Here is a 23,158-nt window from a genome sequence, read left to right as displayed (position 1 = left end):
TATATATAGTTTTTAACCCTAGGAATCACAAATTTCATGTATAAAAGTTAAACTTATGCATAAAAAATCAAGAGTGAACAATTTGAAGCCTATGGCTATCATAATTCATTAAATCATAATGATAATACATTCACATGGCCCCAGGCCCCCATGGGTCTGGTGGCGGCAATGCCAACTTTAATATTGCTTTACCAATGACCATTCAACGTTGAGCATTCTTGTTTTTTTAAAAACATGCCCCCAAATTTTTTTAAAAAAAATATATTATTATTTTTTTAAATTAAAAAACTACCATAAAAACGCATCCCAAAAATTGGGACGTTTTGAAACGTACACATTTTTTAATTTTTCAAAAAAATGCATTTGCAACTATGATCGGCATGTCTGTTTGTTTTGTATTCATTGATTGTATTGCTCCTCGCCAACGTGCCCGTGGATTGTTCCTGAATAAATTCCTGAGAGAGGACGGAACCTATTCCCCGCTCAATGTGGTGTATTGTGCAAATTCCTATTCCCTTCTCTCACTCCCCTCTCTCTCTATATCTTTATCTCTTGGTCACGTGGTTGAGTTTGCTACTGCACGCCCGGTTGTGCTTACAGTGGTATCAGAGCAGGATTTCTCTTGAAGAAACTTTCTTAGAGTGACAAAGCCATGTTGAGAGCAGAGGGAGACCAAGGGCCTCATGAAGGAAACAACCATGAGGTTGATACAAAAATTCTTGATGGGAACCAAGGACATCAGAAGAGCACCATGACTTTCCGCAGTTCATATGATTTTTCAAAAAATTCCTTGCTTGGAGAACCAAGAGGGATCAAGACCAAAGAAGGGCTCAGATATTTGAAGACTTTATCAAAGAACAAGCCACTGAGGTCGAAGCAGTGAAATCCGCCAAAGCTTATCTACAAGCCAAAGGAGTTATCATTGCAAAAGGATCTAGAGCTACCTAGTCTATTTCTCGTGGAGAAAACAGGGAGGCTATTCCCAGGTCAACTTTTTTTTTTTTTTCAGATGCAGCTCTTCAGGACAGGTGAGGGAAAGGAAGGCAAAGGAAATTACATTGACCGGCAAGATGGACTTCAAGCCGGGAGAGAAGAGCGTCAAGTTTGATGCTTTTAATGGAAAGGAGGATACCCAGAAAGCTTTATCTTTTGTCAAGCAATTTAATGCTGCTTTTGGAGGTGACGAGTGCTCCGAAAAGCTAAAGCTTCGCATGGTTTGTATGCAATTGAAGGATGCCGCCTTGAATTGGTGGCTGAAAGTAATACAAGAAGGGACTGAGCCGAAGACGTGGAGTGACTTCAAGACTTTGTTCAACAAGAAGTTTTTACCCACAAACTTTGAAGTTGATGTGCAAAAGAAATGGAATGAGGTAAAGCAAGAGTTAGTGAGGATGTGGCATCATACCTTAACAACTTTTCAGCAGTCTTTTTTTAAGTTTTCTTCTTACACCCCCATTCCATTACTAATGGAAATGCGTAAGTTTGCGTAAGTTTGCGTATGGATAGAAAGGTAAGCTTATGCAAGCAGTTTACATGGCAGGACCAAAGACATTGCAAGAAGCTCAAGACAAGGCTTTGCAAAGCCGAGGCCTTGTACATGCCTTGGATGAACGGCAAGACAAAGAACAACAATCGGAATCCATCTCAAAAGAAAAAGTTTAAAGACCGATCCCCATCAAGAAGTGTAACATGCGGAAGCTTCGGGGGAGATCGGTAACTTCAATACTCGGAAATCAGCACACTTTTCGCGACAAAAATAATGCACAAAACTGAATATAGATGTGCAGAAAATAGAGAGAGAGAGAGAGAGAGAGAGAGAGAGAGAGAGAGAAAGAAAGAAAGATTTTATTAACGTCTTCCAAAAGACCGAACTCGGCCTATGAGACAAATCGGTGTACCTGTATGGGGTATCCTCTGTCATCCCAACAAAATGAAAAAGTACTGAACTAAAAAGCTGAATCTGGGTGTGCAATAAGTACAATGAGTGGTGAAGGGGATGGAGCTCTACTACAAGGAGAATGCAAAGCTATATGCATGGAGTATACAATCATGATATGCAACCTAGCTAGCTCCATCCTGTACCATACTGGGGGTATAAAATGGTATACATCAATGAAGGGGGTGTCCACAGCTCCCTGAAGAACATGCCTAGTCGCTCCGCACCCTCTCTGTGAAACTGAGCTCTGATCTCTGTCATCTCTCTCTGGTATAGGCGTGGTGTCCGAAAGCCAGGTGTCCTCTGTCTCCTGTGGGCTCTGAGTGTCTCTGCTCTCTAGAGAGTAATTCCCTGCCGTGTAGGGGCTGGGAGTGGGATGGATCTCTGAAAAAATGTAGTAATCTGTGTCTGTCGTCCCCCCTCTGGAGTTGTCTGAGCCTGTAATGATGTCTCTCTATGGCACTGTATGTCTAGAATGAATCTCCCCAATATGCGCTGGTCTACTGCCTCAAAGATCTGGCGTAGGGAATGTGGCTCTCTGAATAAAATGGGATCAGATGGCTGTATATGCTCTGCATCTGCATACATAATGCTCCTCACTCTCCACCTCCTCTCTGCACAATCTACATACCCTCTCCTCTCGGGGGATCCGTGCTACTCTGCCAGTCTCAATCTCCAATCGGTGTGATGAAACTCTAGGCTGACCAATAGCCACTCGGGAGCCGTGTGGTAAAAAGCCCTCCATGTATCTAGGCCTCTCTATAAATCCATCATCAGTGATACTCATGAAGTGATCTCTGTAGTATATCATCTTCGGTGGAAGAAGCTGTGTAGGCGATATCCATGTCTCTCGTGTATAGAGCTGCCATAGATCCTGTCTCAATACTCTGTTCCTCTCACTATGAGAGAGACGCATATGTGGTGCATCCCTGTCATACTGGAATGGTGGTAGATGATCCATGTCTAGGCCATGCTGTGAGAACCAATGTGTGACCTGTGCATACCATGATCCTCTATCTCCTGCCTCAGCCAGCTGTCTAGATGCCTCAAAAGCTCTGTATGACAATCTGTCCTGTGGCATCTCTCTGAATCTGTCTAGCAGGCATATAGTCTGGAATATGGCCTCTACCATCATAGGAGGCGCAGCAAACTCTGCTCAAATAATGTCATGAGGTACTGACGGTTTGCTGCGTATCATGCGTGCCATCATGAGGGCCTGTGGTCTCTCTATCTGTGTCCACCAATGGGTAGCAGGCCTAGCGTCCATACCGCTGCTCCATACATCAATGCCGGTGTGACTAATGTGTCAAATAGCCACCCCTTCGTCCGAGGCTCCTGAAAATGCGCCTGGTGGCAATGTCTCTCTAGCATAGCCAATGCTGCATATCCCCGTGTCAATCTAGCTCTGGCTGCTGAACCCATGGTGAAGCGTGTGGCTGCTGCAGAGAAGGTAACCCCTAGGTACACGTATGATGTCACGACCTCCACCTGGCGTCCCCATATCTATTTGTTCTGTATTCATTGATAGTATTGATCCTTGCCAACGTGCCCGTGGATTGTTCCTGAATAAATTCCTGAAAGGGGGCGGGGCATGTTCCCCGCTCAATGTGGTGTATTGTGCAAGATCCCTATTCCCTTCTCTCTCTTCCCTATCTCTCTATATCTTTATCTCTTGGGCACGTGGTTGAGTCTGTCACTGCACACCCAAGTGGGCTTACATTGGGTGTTATGTACCTAACACTAATCCTCAAGATAAGGACCTAATCTCGTCAAGGTTGGGGAGCTTTGGGATTAGAGGAAGGCCATATGCAAGTTATATTACGGGTAGCTAGGGTTCATTATTAGTGATAATCCTGTTAGAAGTCATCTCCTGTCTTTATCAGACACCAGGGCCTCTGTTGTGGGTGTGCCCGCCCTGTATAGGTGTTTTCTCATTTTTCCTCACTCCCCGTATTTTTTTCCCATTTTTCCCTATTTTTCCAGGGTGTGGGAGGCAGTGTAGGACCTGTCGATTGTACCAGATGCTGGCCGACTGGTCACAGGCAGTCCCAATTGCTCTCTGCTGTGCTGGCCGACTCCACACGTGTGAGGGCCGACCCTGAGATGCTGGCCGACTGATGGTTTTCGCTGGTCGTGGGCATTTTATATCCTGTCGGCTGTCCTTCTACTGGCCGACTGCACTCATGGGGCCATATAAAATGGCCCCATGGCCCCCCCACCTATTGTATCTTGTTTTCATTGCGGGATCTTGTGTATAGAGAAGAGTTACACGCCTATCTCTCTTCTTCTCTTGTGCTGTCTATTTTCTGCACTCTACTTGCTCTTGTGGTCTCAGATTTTGTTATCATCTCCACTGCAAATTTTGACATGGTATCAGAGCCCTAGGCTCTTGAAAGATCTTGGGAGTTTTCTGAGCAAGAGGGGGGTTGTTACGTTGCTGATTGGTGGACTGTTCGGGACTGTTTGGGAAGAGAAGTAGCAAGAGGAAGGCGGGCTAAGTTGCTGGACAGCCACTTGCAGGTTTAAAGTTTTTTTTTTCCACCCATCCACCCTTTTCAGTTACATCCCCGCGATGGCAGATTTGTTAGAGATGGCTTAGAAGCATGTGAAGATCCCAACTCTCCCCATATTCCCAGTGCACCGTCAGTTGGACGGGAACAATTACGGCATCTGGAAGGTGATGATGGAGTATGTGCTGGGGTCATATGACCTTGCTGATTTCATTGTTATCAGGGTTCCACGGCCGGAAGCAGAGGAAGGGGAGTTACTGTCAATGAAGAAGGACCGCGAGAGACAAGCATAGATGTGGGATCGTGTCAACGCCAGGGTCCGGTCATTTATCTTCCTCAACTGCACACCACAAGTAATCAATTACATAAAGCATATGACGCTAGCCAGAGGCATATGGCAGCACTTGGCTTCTCTTTATAACAGGGTGTCACCCATGAAGAGGATTTCCTTGGAAGTACAGATGCGGGTTATGAACCCTGCAAAGTCGTCGACGATGCGGGAGCACATTAACAAGCTGCAGGCCCTTCAGCAGGAAGTCCTCCAAGCTAGGAAGGAGATATCATCAGAAGATATGGCCATTACTTTGCTGTCCCACTTCCCTGCTCAGTATTCCGCTTACTACTCTTTGATTACTAGTGGCAGGCTCAGCACCATTACCTAGGAGGAGCTTGTGCCCATGGTCTTAGAACAGGAGGAACGTTTCACGAACCCTCCTCACAGCGGAGGTTCGGAGGCCTTAATTGGCCAACGGCCGAAAGGCCGGAATAACAACAAGGGCAAAGGGAAGGCTTCACTGGAGAAGTTGTCTCATAGGCCATTATGGCCTCTTAGAGACGTTAATATATCATTTCATTTCATTTAGTGGGCTCTCAGTTAACCTTGGTAGGTGTTTAACACTATAGCTCAGTGGATTTGGAGATCAGCGCCTATTTTCACATATGGGCAGGAGACAGTAGAGTATGTTGACTCATACACATATCTTGGAGTGGTGTTCATTGGGCCCACATTTTCCATGAGGGGGGCAGCAGAGGCCAGATTGACTAGAGGATATGCAACACTAGGAGGTCTAGAGAGGATGTGCTCACAGGTACAGTTTCAGGAGCCATGCACTAAGCTGTGGCTTTTTGACACGCTGGTCACATCGGCTATGCTATATGGAGTACAGATCTGGGGGCCTAGCCTAGATCGTCACAGTCGATCAGGATGCACATATGATGGATGGAGATCGATGGAGAGACCACTTGTGTCATGATCTCCAGGATGATTCAAGCTAAGGCCTCGGTACCCCATGAGATTATTAGAGCCGAGATGGGAGCACCACCGATCGTAGTCGAGGCTCTTGCCAGATCAGTGTCCTTCATTCATAGCACCTGGGAGCTTCCCCGACACCGGTATGCATGACTTGCTTTAGAGTCCTCTCATTAGCTAGCCATGGAGGGAGACACTTCATGTTGGTATGCGCAGATAGCATCCTGGTTTGAGCTCCACGGGTTCAGTTTAGACAAACTTCCACCCTTCCAGTACTCTCTGGAGACACCCTCTCTCACCTTGACACATTCTGAGATTAGTAGAGTCATCAGACAGGACCTCATTCAGTTGGACACTAGGAGGACATGGCTAGAGCCCTCACAGGAGTTGGGGACAAAGATGGCTTTCTATAGAGACCATCTTCTCCGCACCACTGAGGATGGCTTTATACTTAGACCGAGCTACATGGATACCCATCTGTCTCATGGATTGAGGTGCGCCATTGGGCAGATCCGCACCTCTTCACATCAGTTAGAGATAGAGACAGGTAGATTTAGAGGCATACCTCCAGGGGACAGGATTTGTCAGATTTGTTGGATAGAGCTAGAGACCGAGGAGCACTACATCTGTTGCTGCACATCATATTATGAGATTCGAGGGCGCTACCATTGCCTTTTCAGAGAGGGATTTGGACCACTGGCTAGAGTCATGGACTATTGTGATCAGCGATGCTTGGGTTTTTATCTCCTGGAGATCCGCAGGCTCAGAGAGTCCATTATCAGGAGCAGACGCCTGACTTGCAGGGAGTCCACACAGAGACAGATTACTGACTTCTTTAGAGGAACTACCCGGGAGGACACACAGCCGACAGCCCAGCAGTGGGCACCCCGTGGGACTCTAGTTGAGAGAGCTATCCAGTTGGGCAACGAGATCCTCCCACTGATGGTGTCTGTTGAGGTCCACACAAGTCAGTGTGAATCAACTCCAATGGTTTTAAAGCCCGCCTGGAACCCTGCTTCGGAAAGGATACCCTGTGCTGCTTACCACGTATGCAAGAACTGCAACGTCCTTGCCTGCTGCCAACATCTGGCAAGCCAACCACCATCTGGTCCCGGAAAGCTCGCCGCAGTGCATCCATGTTTAAGTGGCCAAAACGAAAGTGCCACAGATCTCCGACCTGAGAACCTGTCAATGAGGAGAGTGCAGAGAGCTTGTAGATACCATTCTCCTGTCAGAATACGCAGCGGAGATGATGACCAGATCTGGGAACACGAGCAAAACGCAGTGCAGAAAATCACAGCGCGAGAGAGAGAGAGATAGAGGCATGTAACTCTGCTCTATATACACAAGAAGATCCCTAGTATGATACAAAAATGACAAGGGGGCTGGGGGCCATTTTATATGGCTCCCCATCAACAGTTGGCCTGTTGTAGGGCAGCTGACAGGACACAAAATACCTCCACGACTGAAAATCCACAATCGGCCAGCAACAGAGTGGGTCGGCCAGCATCAGGGAAGTCCACGACTCATGCAGTGCAATCGGCCACTTCCAGAATCTCCACAGATGCAGTCGGCTAGGTTCAAGGTCCTCCTGCCACTACTAGACTGCCTCCCATGCCACAGAAAAATAGGAAAAAATGGGGGAAAAATACGGAGAGTGGGGAAAAATGAGAAAACACCTCATAAGGGCGGGCACACCCACAACAAAGGCTCTGGTGTATAAAAATAGACAGGAGATGTCTTCTAACACCCCCTCTCAGCTCCTGGCTGTGAAACCAACCACAGGGACTGGGATGCCGCCTGAGCAAATCCTGAGATAGCGACTTCGTGAAGAGGTCCACCGTACTGTCCTCCGTCGAACAGAAGTCTAGCAAGATGTTATTAGCAAAAACGATCTGTTCACGAACAAAGTGCCTCTGGATGACCATGGGTTCCTCCAGTGGAATCCCAAACCTGCAATGCAACCTCTGCATCCTCACCATCTCACAAGCAGCATCACAAGCAGCCCGGTACTCTGCCTCTGTCATCGACAAGGCAAAAGATGACTGTCTCTTACTGCTCCAAAAAACTGCTCCTGGGCTTGAAGTAGATCTCCTCGCGTCCGGATCTCCTCCCCAAACTGAGTCACTCCAACCGTGGAGTTGGACTACATCCAACAATTCCCCTCCTGTGTACAAGAGTAGATGATCCTTCGCATGCCGCAGCAACCACAAGAAATGCAATCCTGCCTCCCAAAGAGTCATCCGCAACCATGAGCTCAACTGCCTCATCAGGAAGCTCCCGTCCAATCTGGTGTCCATCAACCAGATCAATGAACCATTATGCTTCTGAGTCAAAGAGGCATCACACTGCTCACAAGGATCAACACCTGTTACGGTGCAAAAACAAGTCCTGGAAACCTGTTGAAGACCACGCAAGGCCTTCTGAAACCTGTCAACCACCCCCTCTGAATCCGGAACCACAAAGCCTGGAGTATGCACCTCCTTCTGCAAGTAATCAACTGCCACCTGCCTGGCTTTCCGAAAGGTCCCCGTGGAAAGAACATCCTCATCTACAGGAGGTTCTTTGCCCCGAATACTACGAGACATCAGAGCATAAGTTACCTGTTCAGTTTCCTCTGACTGACAAACACAAGAACTACCAACATCAGTACTGGAGAGTTCCTGCCAACTGCGGCCATCTACTGCCAAGCTATCCATCATCTGGTCCCGGAAAGCCTGCACCTGCAGCGTATCCACACTTAAGTGGCCATTACAAGACTGCCACTCATCATAAGCCTGAGGACCTGGGAGAGAGAGTGCTGAAAGCTTGTAAACTCCATTCTCCACTCCGCCTTTCCAAACCACTTGGCCTGTTGCTTTGTCTCGGAGAGCAACAAAATGCTCATCAAACTCCACTCGTACGCCAATCTTGCAAATCTGATGCACTGACAACAGATGAAAACCAAGTGACGGAACATACAACACCTGGGAGGAATGCTTCCCCCCTCTGCCATCGGGAACTATCTCCATCCTGCCCTCACTGTGAACTGGGATAGTGGATGTATCGCCAATAAGAATGTGACCAAAAAGCCTGCAGAGATCCTGTAAACGGGAACGAAAAGGAGTCATGTGCCTAGAAGCACCACTGTCTAGAATCCACTCCGAGTATCTGTTGCGGAGAATCCTCCAATCTCCTCCCTGCCTGAAGAAAATGAAACATCGGTGTCCACCACCTCCAGGTACACAAAAGCCGGAGTCTTCATGATTGCTGCCGAGGAATCTTCAGCCTTCTCGGTCTTCCGCTTGGGACACTGCCTCCAATAGTGGCCTTTCTCGCCACAATCATTACAGGTCCTCTCTGCCTTTAGTTTCTCGCGGTCAATAACAGACTTCTTCTCAGAAGACTTCTCCGACGAAGCCTTCCCTTTGCCCGTGTTATTGCCTTTCGACCGTTGGCCAGTTAAGGCCTCCGAACCTCCACCCTGAGGAGGGTTCGTGAATCGTTCCTCCTGGTCCAGGACCATGGGCACAAGCTCCTCCCACGTGATGGTGCTGAGCCTGCCACTGGTGATCAAAGACGAATAAAATGCTGAGTACTGAGAGGGCAAGTGTGACAGCAACGTTATGGCCATGTCCTCTGATGATATCTCCTTCCCAGCCTGAAGAACTTCCTGCTGAAGAGCATGCAGCTTGTTAATATGCTCCCGCATCATCGACGACTTTGCAGGGCTCATAACCCGCATCTGTACTTCCAAGGAAATCCTCTTCATGGGCGATACCCTGTTGTAAAGGGAGGCCAAATGCTGCCATATACCTCTGGCCAGCGTCATATGCTTTACATGATTGATTACCTGCGGTGTGCAGTTAAGAAAGATAAACGAACGGAACCTGGCGTTGACACGATCCCACATCTGTGTTCTGAGCCTCCCGGTCCTTTCGGATCGACGGTAACTCCCCTTCCTCTACTTCCGGCCGTGGAACCCCAACAACGACGAAATCAGCGAGGTCGTAAGACTCCACAACAGATTCCATCATAACATGCCTCTCGGCCATCTCAAACAGATCTGCCATTGCGGGGATGTACTCTGAAAAGGGTGGGTGGGTGGAAACAAGAAGAACTAACACTTGCAAGTGGCTGTCCAGCAAATCAGCCTGCCGTCCTCTTGCTTCTCTTCCCGAACAGTCCCAAACAGTCCACCAATCAGCGACACAACAATCCCCCTCTTGCTCACACAAATCCCAAGAACTATCTAGAGCCTAGGCTCTGATACCATGTCAGAATACGCAGCGGAGATGACGACCAGATCTGGGAACACAAGAGCAAAACGCAATGCAAAAAATCACAGCACGAGAGAGAGAGATAGAGGCTCTATATACACAAGAAGATCCCGAGTATGATACAAAAATGACAAGGGGGCTGGGGGCCATTTTATATGGCTCCCCATCAGCAGTCGGCCTGCTGTAGGGCAGCCGACAGGACACAAAACACCTCCACGACTGAAAATCCACAGTCGGCCAGCAGCAGAGTGGATCGGCCAGCATCAAGGAAGTCCACGACTCATGCAGTGCAGTCGGCCACTTCCAGAATCTCCACAGATGTAGTCGGCCAAGTTCAAGGTCCTCCTGCCACTACTAGACTGCCTCCCATGTCACAAAAAAATAGGGAAAAATGGGGGAAAAATACGGAGAGTGGGGAAAAATGAGAAAACACCTCATAAGGGCGGGCACACCCACAACAAAGGCCCTGGTGTATAAAAATAGACAGGAGATGACTTCTAGCATCTCCACACTGCCTTCCCAAACAACCTGGCCAGTCTCATGGTCCCGTAGAGCAACTGAATGCTCCTCAAATTCCACCCGAAAGCCAGTGTTACATACTTCATGCACTGACAGAAGATGAAAACCAAGAGCAAGGACATAAAGAACACGGGAGGCATGCTTGCTACCCTTGCCGTCGGGAATAATCTCCATCCGGCCCTCACTGTGTATCGGAATGGCGGAGTTGTCGCCAATGAAAATGCGACCTGACTGCCGTTTCATATCCAGAAAGAAGTCACGGGACGGAGTCATGTGCCTAGAAGCACCACTGTCAAGAATCCATTCCCGAGTATCCTTTGCGGTGAAGCCAATTGCCTCCTCGCTCGAAGATGATGAAGCATCGGAGTCCATCATCTATAAGTGCACAAATGCAAGAGTCTTTGCAGCTGAGGCTAAAGAATCAGCACTCTTCCCAGTCCGCTTAGAACACTTCCTCCAGTAGTGACTGAGAGTACATCTGAAGTTGGTGTCTCATCAAAGAGAACAACTAAATTAGACTAAAAAGTACAATAAATTGATTGTGTTACAGTTATAAAAACAGAATTGTAAGACTCCGAGATGATACTGAGTAGAAAATACTGGAAAATGTATATCAGGTAGATCTATGTATGCTGATCAGTTGAAGTGTTGCCCTCTCCTTTAGATCAAGTATCTCTACCATGGGGCTATCTAGAATGGAGAGGTCGTAGAAGCGAGGTAGGCGCCTCCGATGCCGAGCAATAATGGCTCTGATCTGGCGATGGTGAGGATGCCGTGGTCGGGATCCTGGTGGGCGTGGCCGACGAGCACGACATAAGATGACTACTCTATCAGTGGTGACTCCCTGGGAGCATGGTCAGTGCCCCGATGGCCCAATGGAGAAGGTATCAGGAGGTGTGTGGGCTGGGTTGCTGGTGCTTGTGCCAAAGAAATCTGTCAGGGTCCTCTGTCTAGGTACATCATGGCTAGGTCTCCTGTCTGCCAAGAGGGTCTCTCTGTGTCTCCTGAGCTCAAGTAGGAACAATCCCAGGCATCTCTGATCCTCAAACTCCATGACCCTGCGTAATGGCCCAAAACCCTCTCGGAAGAGGCAGTGATATCTCCCTCACATCTCATAATAGACTGTACATCAGCAAATGTAGTGCTCCTCTATCTCTGCCTCCTGGTAGCATAGCTGACAAATGCGGTCATCCAAGATCTGATGCACATATCGCCCTGTCTCAATCCACAACTGGTGTGATGAGGTCCGGATCTGTCCAACGGCACAACGTATCCCATGTGATAGGTGTACATCCATGTATGTCGGGCGGGTGATAAAATCATCTAGTGAGGTGTGTAGAAAATGGCTCTTGTAATGAGCCATTTTCGTGCCTAAGGGCTCAAGGGGGGTAGTCCATGTCCTCTCTGTGTCCACTCTGATGATATCCATCTTGATCACGCGGTTTTGCTGTGAGCGGGTGAGATCCAAAAATGAAAGAGTGGTAGTGCCTCTATCCGCAAACCATGTAGGTCAAACCTGTTAGAAATCATCTCCTGTCTTTATCAGACACCAAGGCCTCTGTTGTGGGTGTGCCCGCCCTTTGTAGGTGTTTTCTCATTTTTCCCCACTCTCCATATTTTTTCCCATTTCGAACCCTCCTCACAGCGGAGGTTCGAAGGCCTTAACTGGCCAACGGCTGAAAGGCCGGAATAACAACAAGGGCAAAGGGAAGGCTTCACCGGAGAAATCTTCTGAGAAGAAGCCTGACACAGATCGAGGGAAACTGAAGGCCAAGAGGTCCTGCAATGATTGTGGCGAGAAAGGCCACTATTGGCGGAAGTGTCCTAAGCGGACTGGGAAGAGTGTTGATTCTTCAGCCTTAGCTGCAAAGACTCCAGCATTTGTGCACTTAGAGATGATGGACTCAGATACTTCATCGTCTTCGAGTGAGGAGGCAGTTGGCTTCACCGCAAAGAATACCCGGGATTGGATTCTTGACAGTGGTGCTTCCAGGCACATGACTCCTTCCCGAGACTTCTTTTTGGATCCGAAACGGCAGTCAGGTCGCATCTTCATTGGCGAGACAACTCCACCATTCTCATACACAATGAGGGCCGGATGGAGATTATTCCCGTCGGCAAGGGGGGTAAGCATTCCTCCCGTGTTCTTTACGTCCCTACTCTTGGTTTTCATCTTCTGTCAGTGCATGAAGTATGCAAGACTGGCTTTCGGGTGGAATTTGAGGAGCATTCAGTTGCTCTACGGGACCGTGAGACTGGCCAAGTTGTTTGGGAAGGCGGTGTGGAGAATGGTATCTACAAGCTCTCTGCACTCTCCTCATTGACAGGTTCTCAAGTCGGAGATCTGTGGCACTTTCGTTTTGGCCACTTAAATGTGGATGCACTGCGACGAGCTTTCCGGGACCAGATGGTGGTTGGCTTGCCAGATGCTGGCAGCAAGCAAGGATGTTGCAATTCTTGCATACGTGGTAAGCACCACCGGGAATCCTTTCCGAAGAGCAGGCTTCCAGGCGGGCTTCAAAACCATTGGAGTTGATTCACACTGACTTGTGTGGACCTCAGCAGACACCATCATTGGGAGGATCTCTCTATTTCATGCTGCTTGTTGACGACTGTACCAGATTCACGTGGGTCTACTTTCTTTCACAGAAGAACCAAGCTTTTGCACGGTTCAAGGATTGGCACATAATGGTGGAAAAAGAGTCTAGAATGCCGATAAAGACTCTCAGGGCTGACAAAGGGGGTGAATTCTCTTCGAATGTTTTCGTCAGATTTTGTGCAGATCATGGCATCAAGAGGGAACTGGCCAATACAGGATCGCCTTCAAAGAATGGAGTTGTAGAACGCAAAAACAGGACTGTGGTGGAGATGGCGAAGACCATGCTGGAGCATCGTGATCTTCCTCGTCCACTGTGGGGAGAGGCTGTGGCAACGATTGTCCATACCCTCAATCGGTCTCCAACGACTTCAGTACCTAATATGACTCCGTTTGAGGCATACTTTGGCAGGAAACCTGATGTCTCCCACTTCCGTGTTTTTGGGAGCGATGCGTATGTACATATTCCGAAGAAGCAGAGGGGGAAGCTTGACTCCAAATCCCGTAAGCTTATATTTGTGGGGTATAATTCTCTTTCCAAGGGATACAGATTGTATGATCCAGAGAGGAATGAGATTGTTGTCAGCCGGGATGTGGTCTTTGATGAGCATGTTCCAGTATCCACTGTCGAGGAGCCGCCACTTCTTGGAGATCCAGAGGAGTCTGATGATGATTCCCAGACCATTGTTCCAGTTGGTCAACCACAGTCAGTACAGGAGGTTGAGCCCGCAGCTGGAGTAGAGCCCCCGCAGCAACAGGAGGCTCCACGATCTTCGGGAGTCAGGTGTCACGGAGCTACCCTCTGAGTGGACCACAGAGGACGGCCCTCGAAGATCACACAAAGTTCGCGACAAAAGCAATACAACGGAGCTTCTTCAGGTAAACTATGCTTTGATGTCTCGTATCATGCGGGACAAGGAGCCCAATTCCGTTAAGGAAGCCCTTTCACAGGATACTTGGAGGAAAGCCATGCAAGTGGAACTTGATGCCATCGAGAAGAACAACACATGGGAGTTGGTACCGAGGCCGTCGAAACGGCCAGTCATTGGTGTCAAATGGGTCTTTAAGACCAAATATGCGTCAGATGGGTCGGTGGACAAACACAAAGCCAGACTTGTGGCTAAAGGTTATGCTCAGCGGCCAGGCATCGACTACGAGGATACCTTTGCACCGACAGCAAGGATGACCACGATTCGAACCGTTCTTGCCCTTGCTTCTTCTCAGAGGTGGCCTGTGTATCAAATGGATGTAAAATTTGCGTTCCTTAATGGTGACCTGCAGGAGGAGGTGTATGTTGAGCAACCTCCAGGCTTTGTTGTTCCAGGATCAGAAGGGATGGTTTACAGGTTACGTAAGGCCTTGTATGGTCTTAAACAGGCTCCCAGGGCTTGGAATCAAAAGATTGATTCCTTCTTTGTTCGGACTGGTTTTCAGAGATCGGTTTGCAGATCCCAACATATATCTCTTTCGGGAACGCGGCATGGTTACGATTATCATCCTTTATGTGGATGATCTCATTCTCACTGGCGGTCATGTGGAGCACATTGGCGTGACGAAGGCTGCCTTGTCAAAGGAGTTTGAGATGACCGACCTGGGCTTACTCCACTTCTTCTTGGGATTGGAGATCTGGCAGACCCAGAGGGGCTTTTTTGTCTCTCAGCAGTGATATGTTCATGAGTTGCTTGAGGCCTTTGGGATGGAGAACTGCAAGCCTATTACTTCGCCGATGGACCCAAATACAAAGTTAACTGTTAATGCCAAATGGTCCTTGTGAGCCAGTTGATGCCTCGCAGTATCGGAAGTTGGTTGGTTCATTGATCTGGTTACTGAACACCAGATTGGACTTGAGCTTCTCCATTGGGCTGTTGAGCTCCTTCATGCAAACGCCATTGAAGTCTCATTGGGACGCAGGATTGCGGATCTTGAGGTATCTGCAGAGTACGAAGGATCTAGGACTCTTCTACACAGGAGGGGATGGAGTCGGACTCCAAGGTTGGAGTGACTCAGATTGGGGAGGAGATCCAGACACGAGGAGATCTACTTCAGGTTACAGTTTTACCCTCGGCTCAGGAGCAGTTTCTTGGAGCAGTAAGAGGCAGCCAACTATTGCCCTATCTTCGACAGAGGCAGAGTACCGGGCTGCTTGTGGTGCTGCTTGCGAGGTTGTGTGGCTACGGAGACTGCTAAGCGAGATTGGGTTTCCACAGAAGGAGCCCACAATCATCCAGTGTGATAACCAGAGTTGTATAGCTATCGCTCAGAACCCAGTCTTCCATGCTCGGACCAAGCACATAGAGATACTGTATCACTTTGTACGTGTGAAGATCTTGGCTGGCGACAGCTTGCTACTTTATTGTTCGATGGAGGACAATGCGGCAGAACTCCTCACGAAGTCTCTACCTCAGGCTATGCTCAGGCGGCACTCCAGCTCCCTAGGGTTGGTTTCACAACCAGGAGCTGAGAGGGTGTGTTAGAAGTCATCTCCTGTCTTTATCAGACACCAGGGCCTCTGTTGTGGGTGTGCGCGCCCTTTGTAGGTGTTTTCTCATTTTTCCCCACTCTCCATATTTTTCCCCATTTTTCCATGGCTTGGGTGGCTGCCCTATGATGGCAGCATGTCCCAGTAGGTGGCCGACTAATGTTATCTGGTCGTGGACCTCTCAGATGTTGGCCGACTTCATTCTGCTGGCCGACTGGTGTTGAGTGCAGTCGGGTGCCTGTCGGCTGCCCCTTCTACTGGCCGATTGCTCTCTTGGGGCCATATAAAATGGCCCCATAGCCCCTTGCCATTGCATCTTGTATCACTTCGGGATCTTGTGTATATAGAGCAGAGTTACACGCATATCTCTCTCCTTCTCGTGCTGTCTATTTTCTACATCTACTTGCTCTTGTGGTCTCAGATTTGGTTATCATCTCCGCTGCGTATTTTGACAAAACCATGATCTCATCTGAGCGTACCAGCAATGAGTATCTCCATCCTTTGCCAACTATATGGATGAGGTCAATGCCAATCGGAAGTACCTCTGCTGAGGGAGCTCCCATAGCCGCTGTAAAAAGGTAACTGCCTGGAATAGGGCCTCGGTCACTGCTGGTGCGGCACCCAGCTCAGCCCGAACAATCTCATGTGGTACTGATGATGTGCTCCGAATCATGCGGGCAATCATCATAATCAGTGATCTCTCCATTTGCCTCCATCCCTCATCCGTCCCTCTCTAAGATCTGTGATGTATGCTGGGCCCCCAAATTGGAGCTCCGTACAGGAGGGTCGGTGTGACAAGCGTCGTACAGAAAGATATATTAAGCATCTACTATAAATATAGCTATCTCAGTGGGGTGATACAAAACTGTCCATGGAAACTTGTCATGAGAGAGAGAGAGAGAGAGAGAGAAAGAGAGAGAGAGAGGGGGGGGTGCGAGGGGGACAAAAAGAAAGTTATATTAAACGTCTTCAAAAGACCCAGTGGGTCTATGAGATCAAAAGTGATACAATAGTGTCCATGTAATCTCATTATGGTACAAAAGAAAAGAAAGAATAGAACTATGAGCTGAGAATGTCAAATCCGAGCCGTATGATACAAAGTAGCATCATCATCATACAACCTATGGAGCTAACCCCCCGGTAGGGGGAGGGGGCCGTCAAGGATAACGAGCATGGGCTTAGCCTATAGAAGGCTTTGTAGATCCGCCAGGCATGGGAAGGTAGCTCTGTGCCTCTCCAAGATCTCTTCAAGCTGGGGCTGATGTTTATGTTGCTGGCGAGGTCCAAGGAGTCTGGGGCATTGAGCTCGCTGTAGTGTCGTGGTGAAGGTTTACTATCCCGGAAACCCTAAAACGTAGGTCATCCTTGATCCTTTGTTGTGGGCGGGTACTTTGTTGAAGGTAACATGTTGTGTTGTCTTGTTGATGCGTGCATTGTTTGTGCTATGTGTGCATGCTCAACAGCCAGGTTACGGGGGCACACAGTCCTGTACTCGTCATTAGCAATGCTGCGAGGGAAGGCCATATGCAGGTTATGGGTGGCTAGATTAGTGATAATATTGAGTTGGCTGTTGGTCTATGCTTGGACTAGACTCCTGCCATGAACATGGTGGTTCATGGGCGGTCTTCCCTTAGGACAGGCTCTGGTGTTATGGGACGCCAAGGCTAACTGGCTTGGCATGTGGGGAGTGGAACCCTAGCCCCTTGCTCGGGGGTGATTCTTGATGGAGTCTATAGTTGGGAGTTGAGTTTGCCTAGGTAGTGTGGACCTTATTGGATCCTGAAAAGTACTGGTGAGGTGATTATAAATTAGAATTGCCTCGTAATGTAAAAGTTCATCCAATTTTTCATGTGAGTAGACTCAAGGAGAAACTGGGAGCTGGTACTACAGGTTGAGGACTTGTCCTTTGTTCCACATGAGCTAGAGCTTATACTGGATTTCATGGTGAGGAATCTTAGGAATAAGTTGATCCTTCAGTGTAAGATCAAGTGGAAAGACAGGGCAGTGCAGGACTCGACTTGGGAGAGTTGCTAGTTTACAGCAGAGATTCCCTGACTTTGTTTCCTAGAGAGGAAAGGTCTTAGGAGAGGAAGTATGTTATGTACCTAACACTGATCATCGGGATTAGGGCCCAATCTGGTCAGGGTTGGGGAGCCCTGGGATTAGGGTGCCAGTCATGCTGCAATCCATGATGTATTTACGGGCACAGCCAGGTGATAAATGGTTTGCTAATGCTAAGCTCTAGCACCCTTTAATGAATCAAAAAGCAACAACGAGGATTACCACTGCTACAACTTATATGAAAGAAATAGGCGTAAAGGGCATGTCAAGTAACCTGCCACCGCTGTGTTGCCGAGACAGCAGGGACAACAAAGTCTTGAACAAACCTTCCACTTAGCAAGTCTTCAATAAAATCACTCTGCAAAAAAGCCCAACTTTTTAGACCTAGTTTTCATTGGCAATAAGAAAGCAACTTTCCCAAATTTTCATGTATGCAGACTCCTGAATGAAAACTGACCAGTGATGGAGATGAGCTGGAGCCAGAATGCTCTGAGTTCCAGTAAGCCCGTGAAGCCTCCAAAACTTCTACAGATAGGACTGCCCCTGCTACAGCACCCAGACCTGCTCCACGGAAAAGCCCATTTTGTGCTGCACGGCCAGCTAAGGCCCCAGTGATTGCACCAGTGAAGGCGCCCACTGCAGAGACAATGGAGAGAGTGAGGAAAACATGTGAATGTGAATTTTAAATATGCCAGGATCTTGTTCAAGCGAATGGGTTCTTGTTTTTATTGATGGTTTCTATTATGTGGGGAGGGAGGATAGATGTCCTGACTTAGAGCAAAGACACCAGTCAAGGCACCAGAAAGAATGTTGGCGAGGAATCTTGGAACGCTGCAGATGGAGAGGGAGCTGCCATAGAGTCGGAATAGCCATGAAAAGCCCGGCCTCATGGTGTAGCACATGGAGCAGGCTTGGTGCGAGGCTTGGTTGTGGAAGGTGCAGGCATTGCACACCCAGACCTCCTCTTCCTCCATAGCGAACCAAAACAGTCTGTGTGCAGGCAGGCGAAATTTGGAGAATCAGACGAAGAAAGAAAGTTGATGAGACGCTAGGAGTGTGGGAAGAAAGTGCCGAAGTGGTCTACGTGTTTGTGTTGTTGTCGGCGGCTTGCTTGGAAGTCGAGGAGGCGCGGCTATATTTGGAGCTTGCGTATCGCCATAGCCGCCATCACACTCCTCGGCAGTTTCCCGTTCTTTTTCTGCGCCTGACTCGACTTGGGCGACAACGATCCGTGGGTGTTTTGATCACAGTTATGAGTAATTTTGATCTAAAGCAAGAGAGGTAATGCATCACAAATGGTCCTCAATCCCATCTACCACATCACATCATCGCTTCTGCCCGTCATTTTGCCACCGCCCATATCCCCAAAACCTTGACATATCGCTCCTAAACTCTTTAAAGCTCACTTAAGCATCGCCCACATTGAAATTACAGGCCCGTAACCACAATTAGGCATCGCCCACGTTGCAAATCGACTGCTCGGACATGACCCAAATCTTGCTCTCCATCACGTGCATTTGGCTCACCTGAAGCTCTTTAAAAGTTGCAGTTGCATAAATTACAGCAGATTGCGACAATCGAACTGAAGAGACCTTACAATTGTGCGGCGAGCATTCTTTTACATCCCTTTAGAGTACTACCGACGACATGTCTCTCTTTCCCTGAGAAGGGTGGTTGCAGGCTTGATTTTTGACGGGCACCCTTGCCCTTAAAAATTGACGGGATGCTCAAAAACTATTTGGGTGGTTGGGCATGTTGGGCATTCTGCATTTGCAGCAACTGCCGACGACTGTTCTCATGGAAAGCCAGCACCACAGCAACATCAATGACATACTACGGCGCTGGTTGTGCCCATGTCGAGGTGGACAGTGCCCACTTCCCACCTCGACATAGACTTGCTGACTGCCCCCTTTTGCTGATGAAAACGTGCGTAAGGCGATATGGGGATGTGTCTGTTTGAACTTTGAATCGTCAGAGTGTGTCTGCAATTGATATCCACTTGGCATCGTAGATGCCATTCACTCGAGATTCGAAATATCATCCTATGCGACATGGGCATTGAGCCATCATCCATGGCTCGTCTTTCCAAATTCCAACGCCCGCCTGGCCTGTACTAGTTACAAATTTGTACGCCTCATTCATCCCCTTAACTTTGCCTGGCATGGACAGGCAAAGTTACAATTTTGTACGCCTCGTTCATCCCCTTAACTTTGCCTCGCATGGACAGGCTTATGACAAATTGCAAGCTTTGAGACTCCAGAATTCGTGATTTATCGCACATCTCTATCTCTTCTCTATATTATCTTAAGGAAGAGTTTCACAAAGCTGACAAGCATTTGGAGGTTCGGGAAGGAGAAAGGGAGGTTTGAGGAGGTTTGGGTAGAATTTGAATTTGGAGTCTCAAAAGATGTGTGAGCATGGGTTGCCCACTAGTACGCCTATAATCCATTCCTTTCGATAAGACAACAAGATTGAGAGGCAAGAGCTTGGTGCCTGCCGCGTCAGCACTATCTACCACGAGGTCTTAAAGACCCTTGTCATGTGAGATCAATGGATGGCATTGATCTAAATCGCAACGCCTTTTTTAGGCCATCATATATTGATACCAAGCTCTACACCCACTATAGGGCATTGATGACGTTACTGGGGAGTCGTAGTATCTAGTCCATACTATGCATGACGGAGTTGATGGTTTATTGTCTTGTGGATGACTATCATGAGGTTATAAATTGCACTTTCTTATAAGGTGAATTTGGGCATGTTCCTAGATTCGTCTAGGTATATATATATATGCCGGTGCATCGCGAAGTTATATAATGGCTTGAAAGCACATAGTTTCATTGCTTGAAGGTATAGTGTAGTGTGGTAAGATGTTTCCAATGGCGTCCTAAAGTCTCAAGTTCAAATCCTTTTTGCACATAACATCTCACTCTAATTTTTTCGAAGTCCCAAACCCAAATTCACCCTCACCCTATGATGTAAACTACGAAATAAACTATGATTTGCCGAGTAAACTAGGAAGTAAACTATGGCCACTGTAAACTACAAAGTAAACTAGGAAGTAAACTATGATCACTTAGTAAACTACAAACTAAACTAAGATGAAATTTTCCCAGTTTACTGAGGCCACTAAGACCGCTTACTCCTACTTTGCCTTGGTTTTGAAGGGCATCCCCATTATTTCATTTAAGGGAAAAATTTGAAATATCATTTTTTCCTTGTAATTTGGAAGGACACTTTTCTTTTGAAGGGAAAAATTGTTGGTGCCCTTATCTGAAGGGTAAAAAGACCTAAGAATGGATTCTAACTCCTCATTGCTCTCACTACTCAACAGTCTTCAAATCCAAGGGCGGCAGGCCAACCTCAGCACTATCTACCATGGGGTCTTAAAGACCCTTGTCGGGTGAGATCAATAGATGGCATCGATCTAAATCGCGACACCTTTTTTGGGCCGTTAGATAAAGTAAACTTGGACACGTTAACTAAGCTTGGCCGAAATTTGAAGACCCATTTTAGCCTTCGAATGAAGCTCGTCTTTGAAAATAGTGTTTCAAAAGAAGGCCATAGAAAGTAAATTTTACTGAGTAACGGTCACTTGAAGGGTCTTCAATTTTTAAGCCCAAGGCAAGGTTACAAATTTTAGCCTTAGTGGGCGGCTAGAATTTGAATCCTTTCTTTAGACTTCTAGATTTTTAGAATTCAAGGCTTATAACTTGTAAGTTACTATAATACCTTAGCCTTTTTATCCACCTCGATTAGAGGAGGAGCTGGCCCTCAAACACGCCACGGTTTTCTTCATGTTTTCAAAAGCTTTTTAGTACGCCGGAACAGTCCTCGAAGCTGAAGACTGAGGCTCGCAATTCTGTGTGGGAGGCCAGAACTAAAGTCATCTCTGAGGAGTTGGCAAGGCAGTTTGATTTACCTATTTCAATCTCTGAAATTAATATGGCGATTGAGAGCTTAAAACCTAATAAAACTTCGGGTCTGGTGGATTGCCGGGTGAGTTTTTTCATGCTTTTAAAGATTGGATTGCCCCATTCATCCTGAGGGTTTGGGAAGAATCTGTGAAGTTTTCGGCCTTGCCCACCAATATAAATTCTGGAGTGATAAAACTGATTCATAAACGAGGGCCTAAGGAGCTCCTAGAGAACTGGAGGCCACTGACTATGCTGAATTCTGTATACAAAGTGTTAGCCAAAGTAATAGCGTTTAGAATCACACCCAGCTTAATGAGGCACATCTCAGCAAAGCAGAAAGGATTTATCCGAGGAAGGAGACTTATTGAAGCAATCATTTCAATTTGGGAAGGAGTAGAGTATGCTCAGGAAAAAGGGATCGACTTTATTTTTGCCAAAGTAGACTTTGACAAAGCCTATGTGACAGGCTTGAATGGAGTTTTATCTTGCTTAATTTGGAAAAGATGGGATATGGCCCGGGCTTGGTTCAGTTTGTAAAAACCCTCTTCCGTAATGCCTCAGCTAGAGTGGCAATAAATAATGCAATGTCAGAGTCCTTCCCCCTGGCCAGGTCAGTCAGGCGACAGGGGTGTCCACTTGCTCCTTTGCTGTTTGCTTTATCTGTGGATAGCTTGAATTGTATGGTCAGAAGATACCAGGGATTGGGGCTAATTAAGGGCATTCCTTTGCCTAACTCAAATTGTGAACAGGTACTTTCTTAGTTTGCGGATGACACCAATGCGCTACTCAATAATGATCAGAACTCTCTCTTGACTTTCTGGAAGGTCACCTTTTGCCTATAGCATCTGGATCAAAGGTAAATCATACTAAAATGGGGATATTCTCTGCAGAAGGAAATCTTCCTAACTGGCTGGTGCAGAAGGGTTGTCAGGATATTCGTAATGGTGAAGTTTTTTGGCTGCTGTGTATACCTATGGGTTTCGGAGTTACCTTGAAGCAACGGTTGGAATGGGTAGTTGATAAATTCAGGAGAAAGTTGAATAGGTGGCTGGGTATGCAGTTATCGGTAACTAGCAGAGTTTTGGTAATTAACCACTTTCTGGTTGCTTACATTCTCTTCTTCCTGACCTGCTGGAGACCTCCAGACGCTCATCTAAAGGAAATTGAAAGATTATGTAGAAACTTCCTGTCGACAGGGGACCCTTTCAGGAGAGGAGCTGCCAAAGTGAGATGGGAATTCTGTTGTCTCCCCAAGGACAAAGGGGGATTGGGGGTTGTAGATATACACGCATGGGCTGACAGGCTTGCTGTTAAAACTATCATTAGAGCAGTTTCTCACCCTGAGGAACTATCGTCCGTGCTGCTATTCAGAAACATTGACCAATTCTCCTTTGAGAAATTTTCAAGTTGGAGGGATCTGCTCTGCGGAGTACTATTTTGATAGGCCATGAAGCTATTAAGCCGAAAGGGTCGGAGCTTCTTCGCTCCTTGTGGAAGGCTTGGAACAAATTTGGGGATATGGCAGGGGTGGTGTGGGAAAGCAGACATAGCTACTCTATCAGAGCTCTTGACTCTCTGTGGTTTCCTCTTAGACCATTGCCATCGGTGTCTTGTAATGTAATGCGTACTGCC

At 47.5% G+C, this 23,158-nt stretch overlaps 1 protein-coding gene across 4 annotated transcripts in view; it reads right to left on the bottom strand.

Annotated features, from left to right (window-relative positions):
- Nucleotides 1–19,656, bottom strand: part of LOC147609727 (NEP1-interacting protein-like 2) — a 58,461-nt gene extending 38,805 nt beyond the window's left edge. The window contains exons 1-4 of one of the 4 annotated variants that reach the window (XR_015264151.1): nt 18,694–19,654; nt 18,382–18,599; nt 18,067–18,245; nt 17,884–17,967 (exon numbers count right to left, since the gene is read on the bottom strand). Coding sequence is in view for 1 of the 4 variants with exons in the window: in XM_086786894.1 (XP_086643020.1) it covers nt 17,884–17,967; nt 18,067–18,245; nt 18,382–18,583 (465 nt within the window). In the remaining 3 variants the exon portion in view is untranslated. Of the gene's footprint in view, nt 1–17,883; nt 17,968–18,066; nt 18,246–18,381 lie in introns of all 4 variants that reach the window. The other 3 variants (XR_015264152.1, XR_015264150.1, XM_086786894.1) reach the window with 3 other exon arrangements.
- Between the last annotated feature and the right edge of the window lie 3,502 nt (nt 19,657–23,158).

The sequence above is a fragment of the Cibotium barometz genome, chromosome 50 (genome assembly GCF_041138505.1).
Source record: "Cibotium barometz isolate CiBa-2024 chromosome 50, ASM4113850v1, whole genome shotgun sequence".
Classification (NCBI taxonomy): domain Eukaryota; kingdom Viridiplantae; phylum Streptophyta; class Polypodiopsida; order Cyatheales; family Cibotiaceae; genus Cibotium; species Cibotium barometz.
The sequence above is the reverse complement of the archived record's forward strand: the minus strand, read 5'-3'. Positions and strand labels throughout refer to the sequence as shown.